Source organism: Podarcis melisellensis, assembly GCF_964234715.1.
Source record: "Podarcis melisellensis genome assembly, chromosome: 1".
In the NCBI taxonomy this organism is placed as follows: Eukaryota; Metazoa; Chordata; class Lepidosauria; order Squamata; family Lacertidae; genus Podarcis; species Podarcis melisellensis.
In genome coordinates this window covers 72,533,412-72,560,324 of record NC_138528.1, presented here as the reverse complement: position 1 = coordinate 72,560,324, position 26,913 = coordinate 72,533,412, and the positions used below count along the sequence as shown (strand labels likewise).

The 26,913-nt window shown below is 44.4% G+C and overlaps 1 protein-coding gene across 1 annotated transcript in view; it reads left to right on the top strand.

Annotated features, from left to right (window-relative positions):
* Positions 1-26,913, top strand: part of SLC67A1 (solute carrier family 67 member 1) — a 77,214-nt gene that overhangs the window by 28,253 nt on the left and 22,048 nt on the right. The window contains exons 6-8 of the mRNA XM_081904189.1: positions 11,118-11,233; positions 12,403-12,513; positions 16,134-16,234. Of these exons, the coding sequence (XP_081760315.1) occupies positions 11,118-11,233; positions 12,403-12,513; positions 16,134-16,234 (328 nt within the window). The remainder of the gene's footprint in view (positions 1-11,117; positions 11,234-12,402; positions 12,514-16,133; positions 16,235-26,913) is intronic.

Below are 26,913 nucleotides of genomic sequence, written 5' to 3'. Positions count from 1 at the left end.
TAATGAATAGCTGTGGGCCTCATTCACATTTCTTCCCCGCTTTATCATTTGGAACCATTTCAAATGTAATTGCCATGTGGCATAAGGCTTTCATTGACTCTGAACTTTATCTCAGATGGAGAGGAATGAGGATGTGATTGTCCTGTTGCTGTGCAATTTAGGCTGACTGCAAAAAGGAAGCTGGACATGTCCAGGCTTGCTTTATTCAGCCCTGTCCTGATTTGTTTGGAGAGGAATCTGTCACTGATAGGGCCCCCCTCCCCACCAAGACCCAACAATGACAGGAATTTTTAGTGGGATAGGGGATCCTATGTCAGTAATGACTGCTTGAAACCATTCCCTGTCACAGAGACAATTTGTTCCTTTCTTTATAATCCTGAGAGAGTGGATGGCCCCCAGAACAAGGTGACCTACTTTGCTACCCTGTGGAAACCAAAAGAGCCACAAAATTAGTGCTGGTGCTGGTTTGCTCTAGGGTGCCTCCAGAATGTCACTATTTTGCACACAGGGTTCAGGAATGTACCAGAAATTTATGTTTGCCCAAATAAAGTGCATCTAAGTTCTCTATAGCCCTGGAGCAACAAATTCATTACATTAAACAAACAATCAATCAATCAAACCAGACTTTTTGCTGTTAGGAAAGTGACAGGGGGAATGTGCTGAAAAGCATGGGATGAGTGAATGATGAATGGGAAGACATCTGAATCATGATGCAGGGTCGATCGTCTAACTCAGTGTTTCCCAACCTTGGGCCTCCAGCTGTTTTTGAACTACAATTCCCATCATCCCTGACCACTGGTCTTGCTAGCTAGGGATGATGGGAGTTGTAGGCCAAAAACATCTGGAGGCCCAAGGTTGGGAAACACTGGTCTAACTTTCCCACTAATAAATCAGATTGAGTGCTCAGTAAAGACCAGATGTAATCTAACCTCTAAGCTTTGTGTGAGCGGATCAGGATGAATGCTCAATAAAAAAAGGTCATCTGGATGATACCTAACTTATGCTATGTTCATGCTCCCATTTATTGTGCACTCTCTGCATTTCCACTGCTGGGTTTTTAATCCGTGTTCAAACTATGTTATTCAAAACAGTTTGAATGTGGCCTAACAGTGCAATTCTAACCTCGTGATTAAGTCCTGTTGAATTCAGTGGTGCTTATTCCCATGTAAGTGTGGTGAGGATTGCAGCTTAAATTGCCTGTATCATCCTGCCAATAGTGAGGAGAATTTCCTCACTAGATTTACCACTCTTTGTGCCCATCTAGTTAGCACAGACAGCCTTTAAAGCATAGCTGTCAACTTTCAGATTTGAAAATAAGGGATTAGCAGCCTCACCTGTCCCGGGGACAGTCTACGGGATATCTAACAATCCGGGATAGTAGCGGGAAGCAGCGGGAAACGGCGCTGGAATAAGGGAATTTCCCGCAAAAAAAGGGAAGGTTGACAGCTATGCTTTAAAGCAATGACCAATCCCTTCGACAATCCTACATATTGAGTTGAGCTTCTCACCCTTTTTCTGCCTGATAACTGGGCAAGCCTCCTTGGACGCAGTCTGTAAGCCATATAAAACTAGGAAAATTGTAAACCTCCTGATGTTTGAGGCTTCAACTCCCATCAGCCCCATCCAATATGGCCAATGGCCAGAGGTGATGGATATTGTGATCCAGAAACATTTGGGAGGCCAGAGGTTCCCCATCTCGGATGTAACACGATAACTGTACACAAGTTTTGTATTGCTTTGATTTCCTTGACATAAGGCAACTGTAGTATGTGCAGCATCAGAGAAAGCAACTAATTGGAGGTGTTGTAAAAATAGTAACAGAAGATTCCTCCTAATGACTATAACAAAAGGGCCTGTCCATTCAGGCAGACCTTACAAGCCTTAATTAAGGGCTTCAGCTTCTGCCCGGTTTAAATGATGTGATTCATACTGCTAGCTTCAAGAACTACTGTTTCAGGAAATATATCTGCTTAACAGATAATATCACTTCCTTGGATGAAGGTATATCAAGGGACCATACAAGAAGTACAAGCAAGGACCTGATTATTCTTAGCTGACTACAACTGTCTCCATTGAAAAGTGTTGCATTTGTGTTCACATCAGATGATGTGAAAGTTCTGCATGCTGTGGTTGGTTTCTGACTGCTTTTTCACAACACCAAGTATACAAATGACTAAGGTGCCTGTGAACTGACATCCTGAATCTCAAGTTCCCTTTCTTCTGATGCAGTCACTCTCTCAGGGGGTTCTGAATCTACAGTGTTGAGCATTCTAGATCAAAGTGGTCCATGTGGCTGATAGGTTCTAGCACAGGACCAGCTCAAGCTGTTTAGTACATATAGCTGGCATCCACATGCACTTTGGGGATGTCCTTTTCAGAAAACACCAACTTTTTCACAGGGTATTTCTCATACTTCCCACATCCCTGATTCTGCTTCATTTGTAGAATGAATGTCCTGTTTGTAGGCTTCCCCTCTAAGGCATCAGTTTGGCCACTGTGGGAGACAGGAGACAGGCCTTCAATCTGACCCAGCAGGATTCTTTGTATGTTATCTCCCCCCGCAGACTGTACACTTATTGTGAAGCTGATAACATCTGATTGCAAACAGAGCAGGGGAATCATGTGGGTGTGATATATCTTTAGCTGCTATATTTCTATAGCATCTGTGGACTTCAGGGTATGTTACAAACATCAATAAATATAATACTATGGCTATGAGGCATAAGAACCAAGGAACTTTGTCCCAGAAACCACATTATCTAGATCAATGTAATGCTGACCTTTAAAGCCCTAAATGGCCTTGGTCCAGTATACCTGAAGGAGCGTCTCCACCCCCATCGTTCAGCCTGGACACTGAGGTCCAGCACCGAGGGCCTTCTGGCGGCTCCCTCACTGCAAGAAGCGAAGTTACAGTGAACCAGGCAGAGGGCCTTCTCGGTAGTGGCGCCCTCCCTGTGGAACGCCCTCCCACCAGATGTCAAAGAGAACAACAACTATCTGACGTTTAGAAGACATCTGAAGGCAGCCCTGTTTAGGGAAGTTTTTAATGACTGATGTTTTAATGTATTTAATATTTTGTATTAATGTATTTAATTAATTTAATTTAATTTAATTTAATTTAATTTAATTTAATTTAATTAATTTAATTAAATTATTTAATTTAATGTATTTGTATTAATGTATTTAATATTTTGTTGGAAGCCGCTCAGAGTGACTGGGGAAACCCAGCCAGATGGGTGGGGTATAATTAATTAATTAATCAATTAAAATTGAAATGACTCTTCCAGAAAAAGTCTGTTGTGTTTTACAAACTCAAAATTCCCCAAGAATGAATTTTTACTACTGTATTGAGTAGTGAAGGCATGGAATAATGGTTCCCTTCCCTGCATTTTCAAGTGTTTCGAAATCCACAACTAGACCAGGATTGCATAGGAGAATTGGTAATAGAGCTCATTTGAAGACGCACTTAACCTAAGAGGGCTGCAAAGAACTTCCTGAATCACCATTTAAATCCATTAAATACTGCCAACATAAAATTGTGTTATTGCATTTTTAAAAAGAAGAGTCCCAAGGTCCACCTGCCAGGAGAAAGTAGGCAACCTGGTTTACATTAGCAAAGATATTTTTGAACTCTGCATTTTCCCTGCTCAATGCATATGAAAGTAATTGACACTCCAGATTTAATGATGCTGAGCTGCTATGGATGAAATGTGCAAATCCTCCCACATTGTGGTCAAGCGTAACTGATCTGCTTCTCTTCCTGTAATTAAACCAGAGTTTTTTAGAAAATTGCTGCTCTCAGTTCCCGCAGTGAAATTGGCTGGCAACGTCATGTTGCTCCCCATTGCCTTGGGAAATAGTTCTCCAAAGCATGCCAAAAATATTCCATTCATTTAATAGGGGATGTGTTATGCTTGGGCTGATTTTACTGAAGAGAGCATTTAGCTAGACAGCTTCCCATTGTCTTAGTTTCCTCTCTGGAAAAGGGCTCGCTACTTCATTGCTGGCTAAGTTTGACGTAGTCAGCCCTTCCTGAGTTCACGCAGGCTGTTTTTACTTATGTAATGTCCCAAAGCACATAGGCCTTGGCCTCTTAATTCATTAGTATCTTGAAGCAGAACACCCCCCCTAAGCAGGATTTCCTGCTGCAAGGTGTAGCAACGATAGAAAAATCTGGCTGTAGCTCAGGGTTGCATTGATAGCATCACCACACCTATTTTGGCAATTCCACCCAGGCTTGTGATTTGGCTCCCATGTGAATTTCTAGCAGACAGTGGAGGCATGGGAAGGGAAGGGTTTTGTTGTATGTCAACTGGACAATATGACTGTTTCTTTAGGCTTTTGTATAGGGTGATGCTTGCTGAATGGGACTTCGACAACAGAAAATGTTGCTCAGTAGCAGGGCACTTGGTTTGCATGCAAAAGGTCAATCTCAGGCATCTCCAAGTAAGGCTGGGAAAGGTCTCTGTCTGAAACCTTGGAGAGCTTCTTCCAGGCAGATAATATTGAGCCAGATAGGCCAGTGGCCATGGTATAGGACAGCTTCCTTTGTACATGATGAGCAATCTGGAATGTTGGCTATGCCTACCTATACCTGTAGGATGCTGAGGAATTTCTGCCTTTGGTGTATTCTGCCCATGGTATATGACTGTGGTGTTTGAAACGTAGCCAGTGAAGGAGGAGATCTCCAGTCTGAGATTTGTAGCTGGCTGACAAAAGATGTCTTGTAACATCTTTGTGCTTGTGAAACATGCAGCGATTCCTTGCTATGTTGTTCAGCAATCTATGTTTCTTTTGATTAGATGGAGCAACACTGAGCTTTGAGCCTCATGCACCTACAGCTCTCATGTAGTTAGACACATAGTCAAAAGCGGTACTTGAAAGTAGCTGAATTTGCCATGAGTGAAGGCTTTATGTTGCTTAGTTTTGAAGTAGGCATGAATCATTGAAATTCAGTTTGTATGTTCTTAGATCTCAGCTGTGACCTTATTGAAGGGGGAAATGGAAATAAGCAAAGAATGATTCAGATTTGTTAAAGGGAGAAATACGTCCTGTTTCACCAATATGAATAGGACCAACAGGAACTGTCCAACAATGAATTTTTTTTGGGTGGCATTCAACTAAGTTTGACTCAGAGTAGACCCAGTGAAATTAATGAATGTAACCAAGTTAGGTCCATTAATTTCAACAGGTCACTCTGAATAATATTCAGTTCAATACCAACATTTTGCACCAGGTGAAGCTTCTGAATTGACTTCAAGTGGAGTCCTGCATAGAGTGGACTATGTTGCAGTATGTGGAATGTGGAATACTCAATCCACAAAGTTACAAGATGAGGGTGGCAAGATCCCTCTCATCTAAGAATTGGTGCAGCCTTCATCGTGGGCACATTCACCACATGTGTAGACTCTTACTGTCATCGTGTTCCTATAGGATAATAGTAATCCCATCAAACGCAAATTGGGAACCCAAGACTAAAAGTATATTGAGAAGTGTGACATCAGTTTGCATACTGCTCAGTGCAGTATGTTTCCAAATACCAGCTGCTGGGAATCACTGGTGAAGAGAGTGATGTTGCACTCAGGGCTTCCCATTGGCATCTGGCTGGCAGCTGTGAGAACAGGATGCTGGCCTAGATTGGTCCCATTTTGCCTGATGCAGCAGGACTCTTCTTATGTGTGATGGATGCATGAGAAAGAGGCAGGAAAAAGACAATGGTGACTTGGGGAGCTGATTGGAAGAAAGTGAGTTGGAAGGCCAGGAAGACAGCAAGGAGGGGAAACCTCCCCATGGACATATGGGAAGTATTCAATTTGATTTCCATTGAGAATAGGAAGCAGGAATAAGCAGCTAACCTCATCTAATAGTTTTTCAAATTTTATTTTATTTATTCAAGTTCTGAACCACCTTTCATCATTTGTGATCTGAGGATGGCTTGCCACACAGTCACCAAAACACTAAAAACAGAAACATTCAATCCAACAGTTTAATGTCAACTTAAAACAATACGAGCTGGACACGTATCCACTTCCTGTGCAGCTATGTAAAATCAAATATATGGATCTTCAACTGGTGTCTAAACCCCAAAACGATGGTGCTAGTCATGCTTCAATGACGCCATTGCTGTCCAGTCTGCAATTCCTAGAAAACTCAGTTTTCTATTTTAAGATGTACTGTTTAAGATCCATAAACATTTGAGAATGTTTGTAGATGTGGCTTTGATATTGCCTGGAAAATAAGCACACTCCATCCAGCGACAGTTTTCGTTTTATCTCTCTACAGTGATTACTATACAAATGCAGCTAACATTTCTGTGTTTGGGTTGGTTTGAGATTCACCAAGGAAGCATTAAATAGTGTTGTCCCTGACAGGTGATAAACCATGAATAGCTGCAGAGTGCAAAACCAATTCTGCAATATAAATGTTTATGGCAGACTGTTGAATTGTACGTGCCGCCTTCAAGGTACTTCCATTCCAGTCAACCCTTTCCTTGGTTGAAGCCTTTCCACACCATGTCCAGTTTTACGTATAAATGCTTGTGACTCAGACAACACAGTTTATCCTTTGAGAGGGCTTCAAAGATGTCTGTCTGTATTATGAGGCAGGATTTCACCCAAGGGATACATAAACAGGAAGACATTTAGCCATAAGCACACAGTGCCCCTAAACACACAACATTCCAGCAGATTAACAGGCCATTGGGGAGGCAGGCTGCAGATCTAGACTCAAGTGGGTTGAGGCCTGTTCCTAGAGACAGAAACGGAGTGACTCATCCTGCAGTTTTGGAAATTTGACAAGCTTAAGCAGCAGTTCTACTCCAGATGTTTTGAACTGCAGCTCCCACCATCTCTGCCTATTGACAAGTGGCTGGAGTTTATGGGAGGTGTAGCCCACAACATCTCACTACCAAGGCTATACACAATTACGTGGGAGGAAACCCCCTTGAACTCTGTAGGGCTTACATCTGAGGAGACATGCATGGCCCTTAAAGCCATCCCTCATTTAGTTAACATATATTTCTGGGGCCTGTATATCCCAACAGAAGCACTGCCCCATGTTGTCCCTGGGATCTCAAGGTACCTGTTTATTAGGGTGTGGTCCCCTGGTTGATCTCCACACCCTGATACCTTCTTCCACCTTTGCATAGAAAATGCCAGCAGGAACTAAGGAACTCTGGAACTTGTAGTTTTTGAGAGAACTATGGCATAGAGAGACAGGCATCGCTGTCTCTCAAGCTGCAAATCCTCTTGCCTAGAGTAAACCACCAGAATCAAAATATATAATCTCTCTCAGATGTCCATCAGAAGTAGGACAAAAAAAGGCACAAACCCAGGACATTTGTGATATAAAAAGTTACAGGATTTCAACAGGAAGGTACAATATATGCAGAGATTGGAAATGAAGCAGTGTGACTGCCCCAGTACTTTTGCAGAAACCAACAGCATTGAAAGCAGAATAACATGTGACTGTCCTGATACCATCATGACCATCAAGACCACAGTCTCTGTGTGCCATGCACACACACATGGGAAGAGGACCATGAGGCTGTGTGGCATGCCAAGTTTTCAGAAATAAGGCGAGTCCCTGGTATGTCTCTAAGCAGTTCTGTTGCACTTAAAGCTTTTCTATCTTTACCTACATAATCCCTAGAAAAATCATCACAAGACTGCAAACACAGTAATCTGTTATCATGGTTGGTTTCCCTGCACAGCTGACAGAGAATGGAATCTGCCAGTGGTATGAAAGCTGGTCCAGGTGACTTGGGAAGCTCTGAAAAGCTGTCAATATTAACTTTCCCTGAATATACACAGCAAAATATGTGTCAACATAAGACCATTTTTGTCTTTGTTATCAAGTGGATGGAATGTTAGAAGCTTCAGTGCAGACAGGAACTCGCCAGCCAACTCCTACTAAACACCCAAATAAAATTCAGAAAAAGGGAATAACCCAATAAAGTAATTTGGCTGGTTTTTTGTTTTTGTTTTGCTGTTCCATAGGGAATTTTAGTCAGTCCTAGGCCACATTCACACCATATATTGAAAGTACCATGAAACCATGTTAAACAGTCATGGCTTCCCTCCCAAAGAATTCTAGAAGCTGAGTGTTTTGTGAAGAGGGATTGATTTCTGACCCAACCAGGAACCAGCCACCCCAGGGTTATCTGGTTCCAGTGTCATGTAGTTCCCCTTGCTCCATCTGCTTGTGCTTGATAAGGAATGACAAATGGCCCTCATGCAGACCTGGGTTGGCCTGGAAGACCTTTTCAGCATTGCAGCCTATGTGTGATCCTTTAGAGGAAAGCCGGTCTGGCCCAGTCATTAGGCAGGGTGAGGCAGTTGCCTCAGGCAGCATGCCTTTGGGTGCCCTGCTTGCTTCACCACCAATATTGGGCAAGACTGTGCCTAACACCAAACCAGCAGCATCTTGCTCAGAATAGGCACTGATGGTGATGCTGGTTCTCCACCATTGGCAGTTGCAGCAAGGAGTGCAGTGGCAGCTGAGCAGGCAGCAGCAGGAGCAAGTATGTGGTGGTGGGAGAGCGGCAGCAAGGCAAGGAGGCACTTCCTGGTTAGCTTGAAGCAGCGAAATGGGTCTCACTATCCCTGCTTGAGAGTTTGGTAGTTTAAAGCCTTTCAGTGCCTTTCAGTGATGCGGGTGGTTGTGCTCACCCTATAATTTCAGATTGCCAGCTCTAGGAAATCCCAGGGATAAAATCCGCAATATATGAAAATGAAAAGCTTGAATTGTAGTTGACTACCCCACCCATGCAATTTTGGATCCTACAAGCAGAAGCAGCTACTAAAGCTGATAAAAATCTGTTCAGGTCTTAAAGTGTTGTGACTGAGTAAATGGATTAATTTTGTGGTTTAAGATAACAATTGCTTTGGCTGACGCCACCCAAGAAGATTGCAATTTGTTGAAATGTCTCTGTTTGCTTGAGGTGGTTTTCAGGAGGCTGATCTTATTCTCAAATAATCAGAAATTTGCTGTGGACTGTTCAAATTCTCATCTCCAGCAGTGCTTATGTATATTTTGCCCTTTGAAGTTCTTCAGTTGCACATACTGAGAAACTTGACTCTTGCTTTTGAGTTTTAGCGATAAATGGCACCATGATGCATCTTGCTGCTATTCAACAGCTCCTCCATCTGTTCTGAGAAAACACCTGAGTCTCCTAAAAATCTCCTAAAGGATATGGTGAACAGCAGTGCAAATACATGTGAATAATGTGCCGCACTTTGCCTCTCACCTCCAAGGCAAATTCCCTTGCAGCTGGGATGGGAACCAGCCCTCCGCCCAATTTCATGTGGATGGCAAGGAGAGGAGTAATTGAGAGGAAACTGGGTGGCCGACGGAGAAAAGGGTGGTAACAGAATGAGAGAGAGAGTGCCTTGCCCACCATGGACTCTTCCTTCCTGCCAACATGTGACCCCCAAGAGATTACCCCCCCAACCAGGGACCACGTCCCACTACTGAAAAAAAGGTTCCCTGACTTGCCAGGCATCGGGACGCAGGTGGCGCTGTGGGTTAAAGCCTCAGCGCCTAGGACTTGCCGATCGAAAGGTCGGCGGTTCGAATCCCTGCTGCGGGGTGCGCTCCCGCTGCTCGGTCCTAGCGCCTGCCAACCTAGCAGTTCGAAAGCACCTCCGGGTGCAAGTAGATAAATAGGGCCCGCTTACCAGCGGGAAGGTAAACGGCGTTTCCGTGTGCGGCTCTGGCTCGCCAGAGCAGCGATGTCACGCTGGCCACGTGACCCGGAAGTGTCTCCGGACAGCGCTGGCCCCTGGCCTCTTAAGTGAGATGGGCGCACAACCCCAGAGTCTGTCAAGACTGGCCCGTACGGGCAGGGGTACCTTTACCTTTACCTTTTTAACTTGCCAGGCACAGTTACACTAACAGAAACATTGCCAATAAGATGTGGGCAATCATTGTACCCACAGCCTTACTCAGCCCTTTGTTTTTTATACAGCTTTAATCTGCATTTGAAGGAGAATAGTAATAAACCTCAGTGAATACAGAAGGGAACACAGTCTTTCCATGGAGAGAAGGTGATTTGGTATACATGACACGAGGCCACCACAAAGGAGCCCGTGGTTTCCCATGGCCTCTTGTTTAAGTTTCTGCAGCAGGGCCTCTTTTGAGCCCTGTAGAATCCACTCCCTTCCTCCTCTTTATCATTCTTGTTTGCCATTTCATAGTTTGCTTTGTGCTGACTGGGATAACATAAAACTAAAAATGTGTTTGCTTCTTTCCTGAAGTTTTCATCGGCAACGCCACTGTCTGTTATGAGGAAGTCAGGTGTGTGTTTGCTACAAGTATTGGTCGCCTACAGAGAAACCCTGTACATATCCGCTCAGAAGTATGTCCCATAGAGTTCAATGGGACTTTTGCCAGATAAACAGGTGAAGAGCTGTAGCCTGAGGGAGCAACCCTAACTCCCCATTCCTGCCCCACAGCCTGATGGGGCTCTGCGGTATAGCAGGGCCAGTGCTGCATCTGTAGCCCTGCTGCACGCAGCAGCCAGGGTGGAAGAGGCAGGAACAGGCAGATTGCTTGCCAGTGGACATCATCACATGTTGCCAGTGGGGCTGGATGAGGCTCCAATGAATCCCAGGCTGGCTCAACCCCACTCGCTGCATGCCCCTAGAAAACCCCACTTTGCTGCTTTCCGGAAGTGGCTGCAGGTTGCAAGAGGGAGCTTCACATCTGTGGAGTGACAGTGGCAGCTGCAGGCAGGTTGGCACAGGCCAGCAGGGCTGGCTGGAAGGACACCTTTGCCCACTCCAACCTCCCACCCCCAGGTGGGGTGCAGGGAGAATTCAGACTGCTTTGTGAATCATGTAAAATACTAGGGAGTGATGAGATGATCCCAAAGTGCCCTTCATCTTGGAAGGCAGGGCTTGGGAGACTGGGGGGGATCTATATTTGAATGCCTATACGTATATGCTGCTGAATTAAGAGGATATTATGTAAAATTTAAATAAAGGAAGGTTATACATATAAGATTTTGAGGCAATGGATGGCTTCCCCATAGCTTGGCATTCCCCATATTATCCCCATAGCTTGGCATTCATAATAGCTACTTTTACCATTTTTGTTTGTTTGTTTTCCATCAACAGCGTCTACTTTCCTTGCTACGTTGCACTGACAGGATGCCTCGCATGTGCTTTGACCATCCTCGTTTTTTTCCCTGCGCAGACAAAGCCGCAGTTGAAAGGAGATGCTGCACACCAGAGTGAGTGCTTACCATTTCTGACCTTTCCCTAACCCTAACCGATTACGCTTTAAAGACTAAGCTAAAAAGGATTTAGGTTTGTAAGCCAAACACGAGCAACTTTTCCATCTCCCATTATCCCTGGCCATTGGCTGTACCAGGTGGGGCTAATGGGACCCAAAGTCCAACAGCATCTGGAGGGTCACAGATTGGTCACCCTCCCTGATATATTATTATTATTATTATTATTATTATTAATTACCCATCCTTTACTAGGACAGGTCCCAGGGCAGGTTATAGCAATTTAAAAATACAATATTGAAATCAATGTAAAGCAAATGCAATCAAAAGAATAGGGTGGCTCCTAAATATATATCATCTCTATATGTATAGTCAAAAGGCAGAGTAAAGAGGTGTGTCTTTGGCGTGCGATGGAAACTCCAGAACAAAGGTACCAGGCACACCTCTGTGGGGAAGGAATTCCACAACTTAGGGGCTGCCATGGAAGTGAGGTTAATCAATATCAGGCCTCTGTGTTGGTCCATTATAACAAGAACCAGGGGTTCCATTGAATGAAACATTTATTAATACTAACCAGCATTCTAGGCAGTGAATACAAGATTCCACAGTACATGTATTCTTTAGGTTAACATAAGGTTAACTGTTTTTTAGAGATGAATTAGATCTCTTCTTTACAGTATCATGTTATAGATGGGCTTTAACATTTTAATTTTATTCTGGTTTTTATATTTGGCCTGAATGTATGTTTCCCTTTGTAAAAGGCAACTAATAAACGCAAATAATAATAATCAGCGATAACAGCTCTTGTCTCTGCAGCTTGCTTCAGTTTTAAGAAAGTAATGGATAAAAGTTCTTATAGAATCTAGGCACATAACTACTATACTTTACACTGGAATTTCTTCGGATTAGCACCAATGAATTTAATGGGACTTACTTTTGAAAAGTTGTGCATAGTTTGATACTACTGTCAAAGATAAAATTCTGGAGTACATGTCTATTGCATGTTCAATGCAGTCATGTTCCATAGGAAAGGCACCTATGCTAGAGAGAAGAGCGTGGAAAATGTTCCTAAAGAAAGAAACCATTGTGCTCAGATATCATATGACTTCCTTGCTTTCTGGTGCCCACCTGGTTTCCCAGACTTTAACCTACTTTTTAAATTTTCCTAGGCGTGTCACAGTCCACTAGTGTATTTAGTCTCAAAGAAACTGTTCGCCTAATGAAACTTCCAGGAGTAATGGATGTTTTTTTAATCAAGGTACTTTCCGGATTTCCTTCAGGTGAGTGCTGTGAGATTTTTTCCCCAAAAAATAAGATCTCCAGTCACATATGATTGTTGCTCAGGGATTATTGGCATCTTTTGTGTTTCTGTCTCAGCAGAAAAATGTATTCCTTTAGTTGCAAATCATATAATGCTTAGTGTTGCATGCTCCAGTATAACTCATGAGCTAGGTCAGTTTATATCTGGTGGCAGCCAGCATGTGGTCAGTCTAAGAGTGTATCAGAATCACTGCTGCAGAAATTATTTGGGGGTGTGTGGTTTTTTTAGCCTCCACCTGTAACAGATGGAGTGGTGGGGCAGAGATAAGGGTGATGTGGTGCAAACACACTGCCAGGAGCACTGGATTGACTCTGCTGGTACGTTTACACCACACTGACCTAGCCACCCTCTTGATCTTCCCACTCCACTTAAACAGCAGTGACTCACCTGCTTGGAGGTCAGGTAAGTGCCTCTGGCCTACCACCCCATGTCCTGCTGGCCTTCAGCACCTGAGGCTATTAGCAAGTGGCCAAATTAAAATGAGGCCAGGGCTCTTACGGCTTCAATACTTGTGCAGAAGAGGGGATTTCAACCGGTGTAGCTTTTTGTGCAAAAAAGGACCTGGGGAATCCTTAGCACAGGAGTTAAACACACCATCAACATAATGTCCAGTTTGTGTCTATATTTAAAACTCATCATTGTAACTTCTATACAATTACACAAGCATACCCTTATACTATTAGAGATGCTGCATGCCACTTCAGTAGTGACTTGCTTAGTGGGGTGGACCTAAATCAGTAGCCTTTTGCTGCTTAGTAGGAGGGGTGAGGTCAGGGCTGCTTGGGTTGGCGCTGCCTGTGCTCGCACATAACCCCTGCCTCACTGTGTCAGTGACACCCCTGACAGCAAACTATTCCTGAAGCTTCTCCCCACTAGGCAAGCAGCTTTTGTACCACCTATATATACTTCAGTATCTTAAACTCAATATCTCTGTGCTTTTATCATAAAAATACCATTGCGTCACTTCTTAAATAAAGGAGAAAATCTCAGAATTCAATACCATACAAAACACCCTTTAAATTGCTGGTATAGCATGGAATGTTTTTCTTACAATATTCAATAAGTGGGCTCCTATCCCCCCCCCAAAGATACTCTGCCATTGTTTGAAGAGATTACATTTGAAAGACTGAACGAAAAAGAATTTGGGTTTGTAAGCCAAATGTGGGCAAATTTTCTGGCTCCAGCTGTTATCTCAGTACTGTATCTTCCCTTTTCAATCTGATCCTGTGCACATTAAACTGAATGGGTTCTTTTGTCCCCATATAATGCGTCAATCTTGCCATTAACATGGGTTCCCAGATTTTATCAATCCATTCATTTAGAGTTGGCATAACCTGTAATCTCCATTTACTTGCGTATAGTATTTTTGCTGCTGTCAACACCTACGAAACAAGGTCTTGTGTGTTCTTTTTTCATCAAGCCATCTATATAATTGAATAAGAAGAAGGAGACAGGGTCTAATCCTATCTCACATCCCACAATTTTTACAATTAAATTGTGTGAGCACCACCACTGCTTTTTTTTAAGCTTCACTCCTCTGCAGTCCTTAATCTCCACTGAACTTGGTGGGACTTTCTTCTGAATAAAGATGCACAGGGTTGGGCTGCCCAGTGCTCTGATGCTCTTTCTGAGCCTATCTCGGTCCTCTGCGGCTGCTGATCCAACCTGCTGAGACCCTGAGAAGGGATGAGATTACATCTTAAGGAGATTTGGCTGTTATCCACTTATTCGTACCTCAATGCTGGAGGGATAACCTTCCAATAAATGTTCTCATTTATTTTCATCTTGTTGCTCCAACCATATAATTATTTTTAGTAATGTACACATATGTAGAGCCCAAATTATAGTGTCGCCTGTATTTATATTATAAGCAAAGCTGTGATGTACACAGGTTAGTGCTGTGCTGACAATTCCACAGGTGTCCATCTGCCCTGTTCTCCGTCAATTAGAGAAAAGAAAAGAAATTGCATTTGAAAAATAGCAAAGTGGAGTGAAAATTTCAGTAATCTTCCCAAGGGGTTTGTCACACTTGCTTTACTTCTGAGGTGACTGATGAGTATTTGGAGATATCTTGTCTTTCATCCTACACATCACCTCACTAGTGGGCTGCACTCTGCAGCCTTTCTGCTTCAATTAAAGGCCAGGGTAAGATATCACCTTCTTGTGGGGTTTTTTACAGCAGGAATTGCAGCCAGGGAGGCTGCAGATTGCTGTGGAAATGCTTACTGAAAAGAAGAACACACACCCTTGGCCACCATTTAACGATGAGGCAAGCTCAAAATCCCACACCCACCAAAGTTCTAAAGAAATCTTAACATTCCCTGAGAGCTAATGCAGAGAAATGGAAGCCTCTTTTTCAAAACAAGAAAACTTTTGAAAAACTGACAAAGCACTAACACATTCCACTTAATTATGGTATTCTCCAAACAAACTCACTTTGGAAAGCATGCCTCTGCTGAACATTACAGTCCTGTGCACACTTTTCCTGAGAGTAAGCCCCATTGGACTCAGTAAGACTTACTTTAAAGTGCTTGTGGATTGGCTACCCTGCACATGCGATGTAGATGTGGACTTCATCTGTGCTAGACTTAAACATGATCTAGTGTTCACTGCTTAACTCCATAGGTTAGCTGTCCAAGAACATAAATTGATACTTATTTTTCTACAAGTGAGAGGTATATGTTTTAGTGCAGATAAGCATTTACTTACTGACTGCATGTATATATATGAACGTCTATCTATATCTATCTATATCATCTATCCATCTACCTATCATCTATTTATCTATCTATCATCCATCCATCTATCTATCATCTGTCTATCATCTATCTATCTATCATCTATATCTATCTATCTATATCCTGCTTTTGGGGCAAGGAGCTCAAGGTAGCACACATAGTTCTCTGTCCTCCATTTTGTTCTTTCAACAACCCTGTTGCTGTGCTAAGGAAGTGTGTCACAAGGTCACACAAGTGAAACTTGTGACTGTGTGGGGATTTGAAGCCTGGGTCTTCCCAGTCCTTTCCCAACACCCCAACCACTACACTGTGCTTCAGACATCTTTGGGTGAAAGAGAGCAAGAAAAAGTATGTGGCATTGCAATTTTAGACATGCCAAATGATGAAGTTTTAAAAGATACCGCATTTAAGGGGGAAGAGTATGGCTCAGTGGCGATAAAGCACATAGTAGCATCCTGTGTGGTGGCAAAAATGAAGCACCAGTGTTCTCCTGGCTTCCACACATGGTGTGTTGCTGGTGCTTACAGCAGGAGGAGGGTTGAGGCCTGGGGAGCTGGAGGGTTGTGCAGGAGCCTAAGGGCGAGAGCCTCAGGTTGGCTTTGCCACACTGCAAAGCCCCAAGCCCACTTCACCTCACCACTCCCCTTCTCCCACAGGTAGGCACCAGCAACATGCTGCATTTGAGACCCAGGAGAACAGCAACACTGCACCTTTGCAGGCCACTACAGATACATAGTTTACATGGCTTCTGTCCCATGCTCAGTTCTTGATATCTCTAGTTAACAGCGCTGAGCACTGCCACCTGCCTTCTAAAAAGAGGTTGTCTTTTCCTTAACCTTAGGTGTGTTCCTGATCATGTTTTCTATCGTATCTATCGATTTCTTTGGTCTGGAAGCAGCGGCGTCTGGGTACGTGATGGCATATTGTGGAATCCTTCAAATGGTAAGGAGGTTGGCGAGGAGAGCTGCTGTGATCTCTTGTCTCCCAAAGTCTTTTATCAGAAACTTTTTGAGAAGGTCCAGCCAGGGGTTTGGGTGCCTCTAGCCTGAAGATACACTATGTTTCAATAACGATGACTCAATGGAGGGGGGGATTTTTGCTGTGGTGAGGACTGACTGGGTCCGGACCACCCATTAGCCAGGGTGAAGCCACCACCTCTGTGGGTGCCCTGCCCCCACTGGTGCCACTTCTCCAGCGGAGGTGGTGGGGTGGCTGGTGGTGAAATGGGATGCGCCACTGTTGGACTGGGACATTTTTGAGGAAGCAAAAATGCATATGTTATTGCAGCTAAGAAAAACAGAGTATATGGGGAATGGCCAGGAACAGATTGAACAGAGAATTTCTAGGTGCTGTGGGAAAGCTGCAGCAGCACAGGCCGTCTCTCCTAGGCCACCTCACCTGTATATCAGCCTTCAGGGTTCTGCTACACACATGTAGGCTCCCCATTTCAAATCTTCTCCCTCATGGTGGGGAGAGGGGCTGGAAGGAAAACAATGGTGAGAGTAGGGGCAGCAAGTGTGACACCACCCTTCCCCTTGTGCAATTGTTGTCCCCTGAGGGGAGAATGCCTGAAAAGGGCTTCTTAGGCCTATTGGTCACCTCTCGGTTTCCCCCCAAATGATTTTGTTCTCCAATACAACCCTCTCTGTGTACTCTCTTTGCAATATGTTGGTGGAGGATGTTGATGGTAGTTGTGCGTTCCGAATATTTATGGCACATTGCTAACATAAAATGTTTGTTAGCATGAATCCCAAGAGGCAGTTGCCCAAATATGCTTTGGACTTATGTTTCTCCAACGGCAACCTCCCATATCACATGGGAAAGCAAGGGGGCTTTCAAATACTTTTGTGATATTTGAAGGTTTGTGATATTTCATGGGTGTTCGCTGTTCCCAGAAAAAGGTCAAATATCCTCCTGTAATACATGCAAATCCTCAGGCATATCTAAAGTATCGCTCTCTGGGATGCAGCCCATGAGTGCTAGAAAGTTCTTCTTTTTAGGCTGAGTTATTATAATATTTTATTGTGTGCCTTTTATTATTGTTGTTGTTGTTGAATTTGCCACCCTATACCTGGAGGTCTCAGGGCAGTTCACAGAATAAAATCGAAATATAAAACCACAAACCATATAATAAAAATAAAAACAACAACCCAATAACACCCCTCCAAACAAACCCCACATTTTAAAAGGGCATAAGACACATGGCTTACAAAAAAGAGTCATGAGGTTTATCAGATCAGCCTTCAAGCCAAGTCTGTATGTAAAACTGTCTAAAGGTATCTGATGCAGACGCTGTGATAATTGTCATTTCTGCTGAATTCATTTACAGGAAGCAGCCCTTTTTGGCTTTGGATTATATAGCTCCATTTTCTTCTCCATTGTGTTGAGGGTTATGGAAGTTAACAAGTCGGTGAATTTCATCTGACTATAATTGGATGGTTCTGTTTAGCAGATTTTATAGACAGCTAATTAAAATAATAGAGTGCTAATTAGTAGACTTTAAGACATTCTACATTATATAAATTATGAACATAAGCACAATGTAATTTTCATTTCAATGGAAAGAAGAAAAAGAAATAAAAGAGCAAAGGTTGATCTCGGGGGTGGGGGGACCACTTTCATCTAGTGGACAGGCTCAGTAAGCGCCTCACCCCTCTTTGAGCCACTTTTTCATAGAATCATTGAGTTGTAGTTTTGGAAGGTGCCCCGAGGGTCATCGAATCATTGAGGTGCCCCGAGGGTCATCTTGGCCATCCCCCTGCAATTTTGACATGTGGGTGGGTTCACCTTCCTGTGATCACATGTGGATCCAAACCCTCCCGGCGGTTCTCAACTTGTTGGTCCCCAGATGTTGTTGGACTACAACTCCCATCATCCCTGAGCTCTGGCCTTGCTAGCTAGGGGTAATGGGAGTTGTAGTTCAACAACATCTGGGGACCCACAGGTTGAGAAAGGCTGCCAGACAAAAGCAGGCCTTGCTTGGAGCACTGAATTTAAATATTGCCGAAAGCCAGCTCTGTTGCAAATGATCACTCTGAAGCTGTGCACTCCTGGTTGTGCCTGTGCAGTGGGGCTTGCACTTGGTGCTTTTAAAATTCTGTGCCGAATGCAAATCCACTGAAATTGGTTGCACATGGAAACTCCCAACGGAGAGCAGCATAGCAGAGTGGATTTATTCCAAAATAGCAGGACTTGTATTTGGCACTAAATTTAAACAGCACCAGATGTCACTCCCACTGCAGAGCAACCATCAGGAGGGCACTTTAAGGCTCTGAATTGTTCCTTTGCAACATTCACTTTGAGGACAGAGGTGCCTGGCGTTCTCTGGTCCATGGGGTCACGAAGAGTCGGACACGACTAAACGACTAAACAACAACAACAACAACAACATTCACTTTACTTGCCCCACATCTGATGTTGAGTGACAGGTCAGCTTGGCTGGGGCCAAATGGCCTTGCAAGCCAAATTATGAGCTCTGCCAGGAGTCATTTGGGTTGTGTGATGAAGGTCCCCATGCCTGACTTATCCTAGATCAGTATTCTGTTCACACAGTGGCCAACTGGATGCATGTGGGGATGCCTGTAAATATGTACAGCTCTGATTGTTTATGGACTATATAGCAATACATGTGATTTTGGAAGGAATTCAATATCATGCTCCTCTGCTCGTTCCATCAGTGGAAACATTTTCCCCACCCCCCTCTCCTTTCCCCTTTCAGTGCTTCTGGGCTTCTCCTGACCCCCACCCTGAAGCCAATTTCAGGGGTACAAGAGGGATATGGGGGAGAGAAAGGGGAGAAGCCCATTGCTCAAGCAGACATCTTTGCACAGGGCTTCTGCTGACGGGATTCATTCATTAAATCCCATCGTGTATGCCTTTTATTTTGTTGTCCAGCAAATGTCCATCCCACAGTTTTGCTTAGATTGAAAGATAGCAGGCCTCACAGGAGAAACCTCTTTGAAATACACAAATGTGTGAATTACTTTCTTTTTAAGCTTTGGGAAGGAAAAGTGGCTGATCTTATCACTGAAAGGAAGGAGGCAATTCTATCAGTATCCTGTTTGCTTTGAATCTTCCTGTGTGTTTGTGTGTGCATTCAGAAAAGAATGGCTTGGTTATATGAAAACTCAAACAGACACACACCCATTGTGTTTCAGAAACAGTGAGGCATCTGCTGTAGTGGGAAGAGAAGACCATTTGTTTATGTGTACTCATAGCATACATTCCACATTAAGAACAAGATTGGGAGGGGTACGGATCCGGTGGGTGGGGGGAATGGGTTATGCTCCTGCAGAAGAAAATTCCCCAATCCAGAGCCAGTGCCTCTTCAATGCATCTAAGGTTTGTTTTTGTATGGTTTTTTGCTGCTGTTCATAAAATAAGTGATCTTCTAAAGCAGGGATGGCTGATCTGCAGATCAAATGTGCCCCGCACCCAAGAATTTTAAGCCATTTCTTCTCTGTTCATCTTCCTTCCCACCTAAGAACATTGCCCCTTCACTCTACTGCCATTCTGATTTTATGGTCATGAGAAGCTTGTTTGTTCTATTCAAAACATGTGTTTTAATGTGTTTGCCAGCGTTTAGTTTTTATGAGCAGCCCCTTTGAATTTGAAAGAGGTTCACCGTTTCCTAAAGGAAGGAACTGTGGGCAAATTATGCCGATCAAGATCTAGCACTGCCACACTTATTATGTACACATGCTGAGGAAACAACTTGGCTTCAGTGGTGGGTGATTTGTTCATGACTAGGAACCACATCAGAAATACAAACTGGAGAGCTGCCAGTTATTTCCATACATGGCTACATGCAATTATAACATAATTTTCATATCATATCCCCAGCCCTGGCGAATGCCAAAGGAGAGGTGACAAACACTTTATTCTACTATTTCTTTTTTTATTGTGAAGCCATTATTTGGGGGAATCACCAGAAGTCATAGTTCAGTGGTTTAACTCCTGTTTGAAGGCCAAAGGTCCTAAGTTCAATGTCTGGCACCTCCTGCCTAGAATTCCAGAAAGCTGCTGCCAGTCAGCGTAGACAATGCTGGGCTAGATGAACCAATGGTCTGACTCAATACAAGGCAGCTTCCTATGTTCTGTGTTCCTATTGGACACAAGTGGGGCGAGGTGGCAGGAACTTGAGACAACCACTGAAATCTCTTCATATATATGTGTGCAGGGGCACCATCTCTAGGGGGCCCTGAGCACCCACAAAATTTTTGTTGTGGGTGCTCGGCACTCCCACCACAGGGCCCCCGATGCAACTTCTGGTACCTCGTGAAGCACCAGAAGTCACGTCCGAGGCCTTGGAGATGCTGTCCAAGGCCTTGCAAGACCACGGAATCTGACTTCTGCGGGGCACGTGACATCATGATGTCATGCCGCAACGTGATGTCATGTTGCTCATGCTGGGCACCCAAAACCTGGGGCCCAAGTCGGGGGGGTGTATGTGACATGGCATTATATCTTCCAGAAATAGTTTTGCAACTATAAGGGCTGGAAACTTAAAATAAAAAATAGATGCTGAGATTCTTTGTGTCAGAGAATTGCACAAACTTCACATGTCTGGGGAGAAGTCTGTGCTGCCTGTAGCAGCCAGTGGGGCTGCACTGTTCTGAGTTTCCAATGCCCTATGTCGCCTGTTACTGAGAGGGGGAGGGGGAGGGCGGTGGGGAGCTCAGCATGGCGTAGGCACAGCAGCAGAGCCAATCCTACCCTTCTGACATGGCATCCATAAAGTGCCCAACTCCCTGCTGCTCCCTCTTGGCATCTTTCAGCGATGCGCAGTGTGGGGCAGGAAGAAAAGCAATGCAACCCTATCCGCACAGCCCTGCCAGTCTCTACTGCTTAGTGTGGGAAACTCTTCTGCATCCGTGTACATTCCTAAGTGTGTAACTCCTCTACATTCATGTACATAAGAATATCCAGCAAAGGTACAGCCGCCTTTCTCCCTGGACTACCTTGCAATGCAAGAGTTAATCATATGTCACTCACTTTCCTGGACTCCTCCCAGTTCTAATTAAATGACAGTAAATGCAAAATCTAGTCCATAGGCCAGGGTGTCAGCCAGGATTTGGATAATAAATGTACAACACCCCAACAAGGAGGAGGCTAAGGTTTCTATTATTTATCTCTCTTGGTTCATGAGAACGTAAGAGCCTGCTGGATCAGGTCAAAGGAGACCTAGCCCAGCATTGTGTTCTCAAAGTGGCTTGACAGATGCTCTGGGGAAGCTCACAAGAAGAACCTGAACACAACAGCACTCTCCCCACCTGCAGTTCCTAGTGATGGGTGTTCAGCACTGCACTGTCTCAAACTGTAGGTGTAGAACATAGTCTTCATAGCTGGTAGCCCCTGCTAGCCTTATCCTCCATGAAGGATTCATACAGCTGCACAATCTTAGAAAAACAGGAAATTCCCATATCCCATGTCAGACTGTTGATCCACCTAGTATGGTGTTGTTGTCACTGGGTGTCAAACAAGAAGCTGTAGCTGGAAGTACCAGGAATTAAACCTGTGACCTCCCGCATGCAAAGAGCATGCTCTACACCTGAGCTCAATGCATTCTTTTTTCTTTTATTTTTTAAACTTTATTCTTAGAGAAGTACTTAAACAATCCCTATATAACACCCCCCAAAAAAATAAATTCCATGCATATAGAGTGTAAATGATTAAGTCAAACATTAAGCAGGTTTGTACAATAGTGTAGAGTTGATTATATCTTTGAAGCATCTTCTATTCTCTGCCTTAACGGATTGTCCCAGGGTGAGCTGTGAGTAGCTGGTGATGACGGGACAATTGTCGTCCTTCCCAGGGTACCGAATAAACATGTACCGTTTGGTTTCAGAATCATCTTTGGTTTTTGGGTTCCTTTTTTAGTGGAGCAACATTTTCTTTTCATTTCTTTTGTTTGGATAACCTTTCTATCTTTGTTCTCATCCATGAGTGTTTCCTTTTCTTCTTTTTCATACAATATTTGGCAAGGATTCTGGGGCTTGATCACCAGGTGAGAAAGGATGAAGGGGCGAGAGGAGACAAGATTTAGGGCCATGAATAAGATTAAAGAAGTACAATAAGAGACTTGTGGAGCACATTGTTTTCCTTTAAAAGGATAATTCTTAAAAGTGTTCTGACTTGAAGCTGACATTCAGAATATGGAACATGACCAAAGTTGGAATTGCTCAAGGCATACCAATAAATGACAGTGGCGTAGGCAGTCTCATGGAAGGAATCCAGAAGCAGAATCTAATAAGGAAAATGTTCAGCCATCATGATGTGTAATTATTTGGAGCTGTGCCAGTATACATCCAGCAGGAAGCTCCCTACACCAAAAGAAGAATAGGTAATAAAATAGGGTTGAAGTCCCCCCTCTGCCTCCCAAGAGACCTTGATTTTACAGAAATGGATTAGCCATATGATGTACAGTGTATTTAAAAGGCATCTTCCAGATCAATGACTAGAAGTCTCCTTAGGGCTCAGCTAGACATGACACTGTATTTGGCTTTTATGTGCATCTTTTTAAAGCTGCAAATAGAATTAGCAGGAAGGGAGGATTTAACCCTGCTGTGATCCAGAGGAAAACCCCTCCCCTGCAGGTGCAGTTTGCATTTGGGGAAATTCCCTGTTGGCAACCACTTAGGAGGAAAAATTTTCTCAGCAGGAGTGGGGGATGGATTAATTTCTCCCTCCACATCTACAATCCTGAGAATTATCATCCCCTGCCCTCAGGAAAAAAAGCTGATTCTATTTGCATTTTTCTTTTGAAATACAAAGATATATTAAACATCACATCTAGTTTGGCCCTTAGACAAAACCCTACTACTGTATCTGTGATATCAGGAACACTTAGGTCACACTTTCTTTAAGCCACTCAGATGCCCCTCTTTAGATGATGTTGCTCATTCATCGATAAACTTTGATGAAATAATTCCATGCTGAGAATCTTCCTGCACAATCACCTTTATGTGCTGAAAATAGTATTGGTGTCTGGTTTTTTGCTTATGATGCATGGATATTGAGGATATATCTACAGCATGTACTTGTGTGGGATTTATGCATTGCACAGCATCCTCAAGCAATGCTTGCTGTGGCTCCCTTTACAAACACACCCCGCCCTCAGCAACTAAGCAGACTCCATTTTTTTCCTCACAATGTGCCCAATATAGCATCACTCTGGAGCATGGTGGAGAATTCAAATGTGGATCGGAAGAGTCTATGTTATAATAATAATAATAATAATAATAATAATTTATTATTTGTACCCCGCCCATCTGGCTGGGTTTCCCCAGCCACTCTGGGCGGCTTCCAACAGAAATGGAAAATACACTAAAATGTCACATATTAAAAACTTCCCTGAACAGGGCTGCCTTCAGATGTCTTCTGAATGTCAGGTAGTTGTCCATCGCCTTGACATCCGGTGGGAGGGCATTCCACAGGGCGGGCGCCACCACCGAGAAGGCCCTCTGCCTGGTTCCCTGCAACTTGGCCTCTCGCAGGGAGGGAACCGCCAGAAGGCCCTCGGAGCTGGACCTCAGTGTCCGGGCAGAACGATGGGGGAGGAGACGCTCCTTCAGATATACTGGACCGAGGCCATTTAGGGCTTTAAAGGTCAGCACCAACACTTTGAATTGTGCTCGGAAACGTACTGGGAGCCAATGTAGGTCTTTCAAGACCGGTGTTATATGGTCTCGGCGGCCGCTCCCAGTCACCAGTCTAGCTGCCGCATTCTGGATTAGTTGTAGTTTCCGGGTCACCTTCAAAGGTAGCCCCACGTAGAGCGCATTGCAGTAGTCCAAGCGGGAGATAACCAGAGCATGTACCACTCTGGCAAGACAGTCCGCAGGCAGATAGGGTCTCAGCCTACGTACCAGATGGAGCTGGTAAACAGCTGCCCTGGATACAGATTTGACCTGTGCCTCCATGGACAGCTGTGAGTCCAAAATGACTCCCAGGCTGCGCACCTGGTCCTGCAGGGGCACAGTTACCCCATTCAGGACCAGGGAATCCTCCACACCTGCCCGCCTCCTGTCCCCCAAAAACAGTACTTCTGTCTTGTCAGGATTCAACCTCAATCTGTTAGCCGCCATCCATCCTCCAACCGCTTCCAGACACTCACACAGGACCTTTACCGCCTTCACTGGTTCTGATTTAAAAGAGAGGTAGAGCTGGGTATCATCTGCATACTGATGAACACCCAGCCCAAACCTCCTGATGATCCCTCCCAGCGGCTGCATGTAGATGTTGAAAAGCATGGGGGAGAGGACAGAACCCTGAGGCACCCCACAAGTGAGCGGCCAGGGGTCTGAACACTCATCCCCCACCACCACTTTCTGAACACGGCCCAGGAGGAAGGAGCGGAACCACTGTATGACAGTGCCCCCAGCTCCCAGCCCCTCAAGACGGTCCAGAAGGATGTCATGGTCGATGGTATCAAACGCCGCTGAGAGATCCAGCAGAACTAGGAAACAGCTCTCACCTTTGTCCCTAGCCCACCGGAGATCATCAACCAGTGCGACCAAGGCAGTTTCAGTCCCATGATGAGGCCTGAATCCCGACTGGAAGGGATCCAAATGGTCCGCTTCTTCCAGGCGTGCCTGGAGTTGTTCAGCAACCACTCGCTCAATCACCTTGCCCAAGAATGGAAGGTTTGAGACTGGGCGATAATTGGCCATCGTGGCCACATCTAAAGATGTTTTTTTAAGAAGCGGTTTGATAACCGCCTCTTTCAGCGGGTCTGGGAAGGCTCCCTCACGGAGGGAAGCATTCACCACCCCACGAAGCCCATCGCCCAGTCCTTCCCGGCTAGCTTTTATAAGCCAGGATGGGCAAGGATCCAGGAGACAGGTGGTTGGCTTCACTCGTCCAAGCAGCCTGTCCACATCCTCGGAGGTAACGGATTGAAATTGATCCCACACAACTTGACCAGACAGGACTCTAGCACTCTCCCGCCCCGGCCCTGCTCCCACGGTGGAGTCTACTTCTTCCCGAATCTGAGCGATTTTATCTGCAAAAAAATTTGCAAAATCATTGCAGGAGAACATGTGGCCCGTACTGGGCCCCGATGTTACAGGTGGTTCCGCTAAATTGTGAACCACCTGAAAGAGTCTCCTGCTGCTGTTTTCTGCAGATGCAATAGAGGCGGTGAAGAAAGTCTTCTTCGCCGTCGCTATCGCCACTTGGTAGGCTCGACGTTGAGCTCTAACCCGTGTCCGGTCAGATTCAGAATGAGTTATCCGCCACCGGCGCTCTAGCCGTCTCAACGATTGTTTCATTGCCCTCAGATCTGTGGAAAACCACGGGGCTCTCCGGGCTTCATGCAATCGGAGAGGGCGCTTCGGAGCCAAACAGTCAATAGCCCACGGAAGGACGCTGGCACAGGAGTCCCTCTGTAGAGCTCTATGCCCCCAAACACTGTCTCTGGCCCTGATTTCCCCAAGGGAAACTGTGAATTGTAGTTTGATGAGTTTGCTGTGCATTCTTTGTCTGATATTGCCTGATGCAGGAGTCTACCATGACCACCATGTAGTGCCCACCAGTATTTTCTATGGCATCCAAGAAAGGTCTCATCATTAGATATCCTCTCAAATTTCAGCAATGTATTTGACACGATTTGCTCTTGGTCATATATCCTGTTTGCACTGACTCGGGCTCTCCTACATTGAGCAAGTCCCCTTAAACATTTCATTGGATGCCAAGAGTAGACACCCACACTTCCTTCTGTTCTGAATAGAGAAGAGGTACAAAGAGCTTCTCACTGTGAGTGGGCATGATGGAGGCTCTGCTGTAGAGCCTTTTTCCCATTGGTGGGTTCCTGTCTCTTTGTGGCCCTGCATCTTTTTCTGCTCTTTCAGATGCAGCAGCCATTTTATACATTGTGCTCCCACAGCAATCATGTTGTGTTATTCCGCATCCCCATGACAGCCATTTTGTGACTGGCATCAATGGCATTTCCTAAAAATTCTGGCCCCAAAATGTTGGCGACCCTAGTATTCCTATAGAAAGGGGATGTTTCTTAAGCCAGTATATGGGTTTAGCCACACTTACCCACTCTTTAGCACTCAATTGGAACAAACGTCCATTCGGATTTTCCGCATATTGACGTTTGCTCCAATTTGGCTTTAAAGAGCAGGTTTTTCTGGGGGAAAGGGGGAGCTCAGGCACAGCTTTAAAGTGTGGCTCATTGCCTGGAAAGAGCAGGGGAAAAGGTAAAGTGTGGATAAGCTTTAAGACTGCAGTATACCAGTAAGTACCAGTATACGTAGATGCACCCTAAATTTTCTGAGTACAGAGATTTGTTATTTATTTGTTACATGTATGCAATGCCTTTCCATTAAAAAAAAAATATGTCCAAGGCATTTCTCATGGCAATATTTCTGTACCTAAGGGAAATTCAAGAGTTTTTCAATATAGCATTCATTCATTGCTGTTTTGACTGCATTTCCCCTTACCAAAATTATTATTAATTTTTTTTTAATTTTCATATAATTCTTTCAGAGCTGTGTGCTCTCCTATGACATTGCATCAATGCAGGAGTGATTGTTAGCTGCATTTTAATGAATAAGAGCACAACCCACAGTGTTCCACAGTTTAAACTTCTTTGGAGACCATGAGCTCCCCCTCCC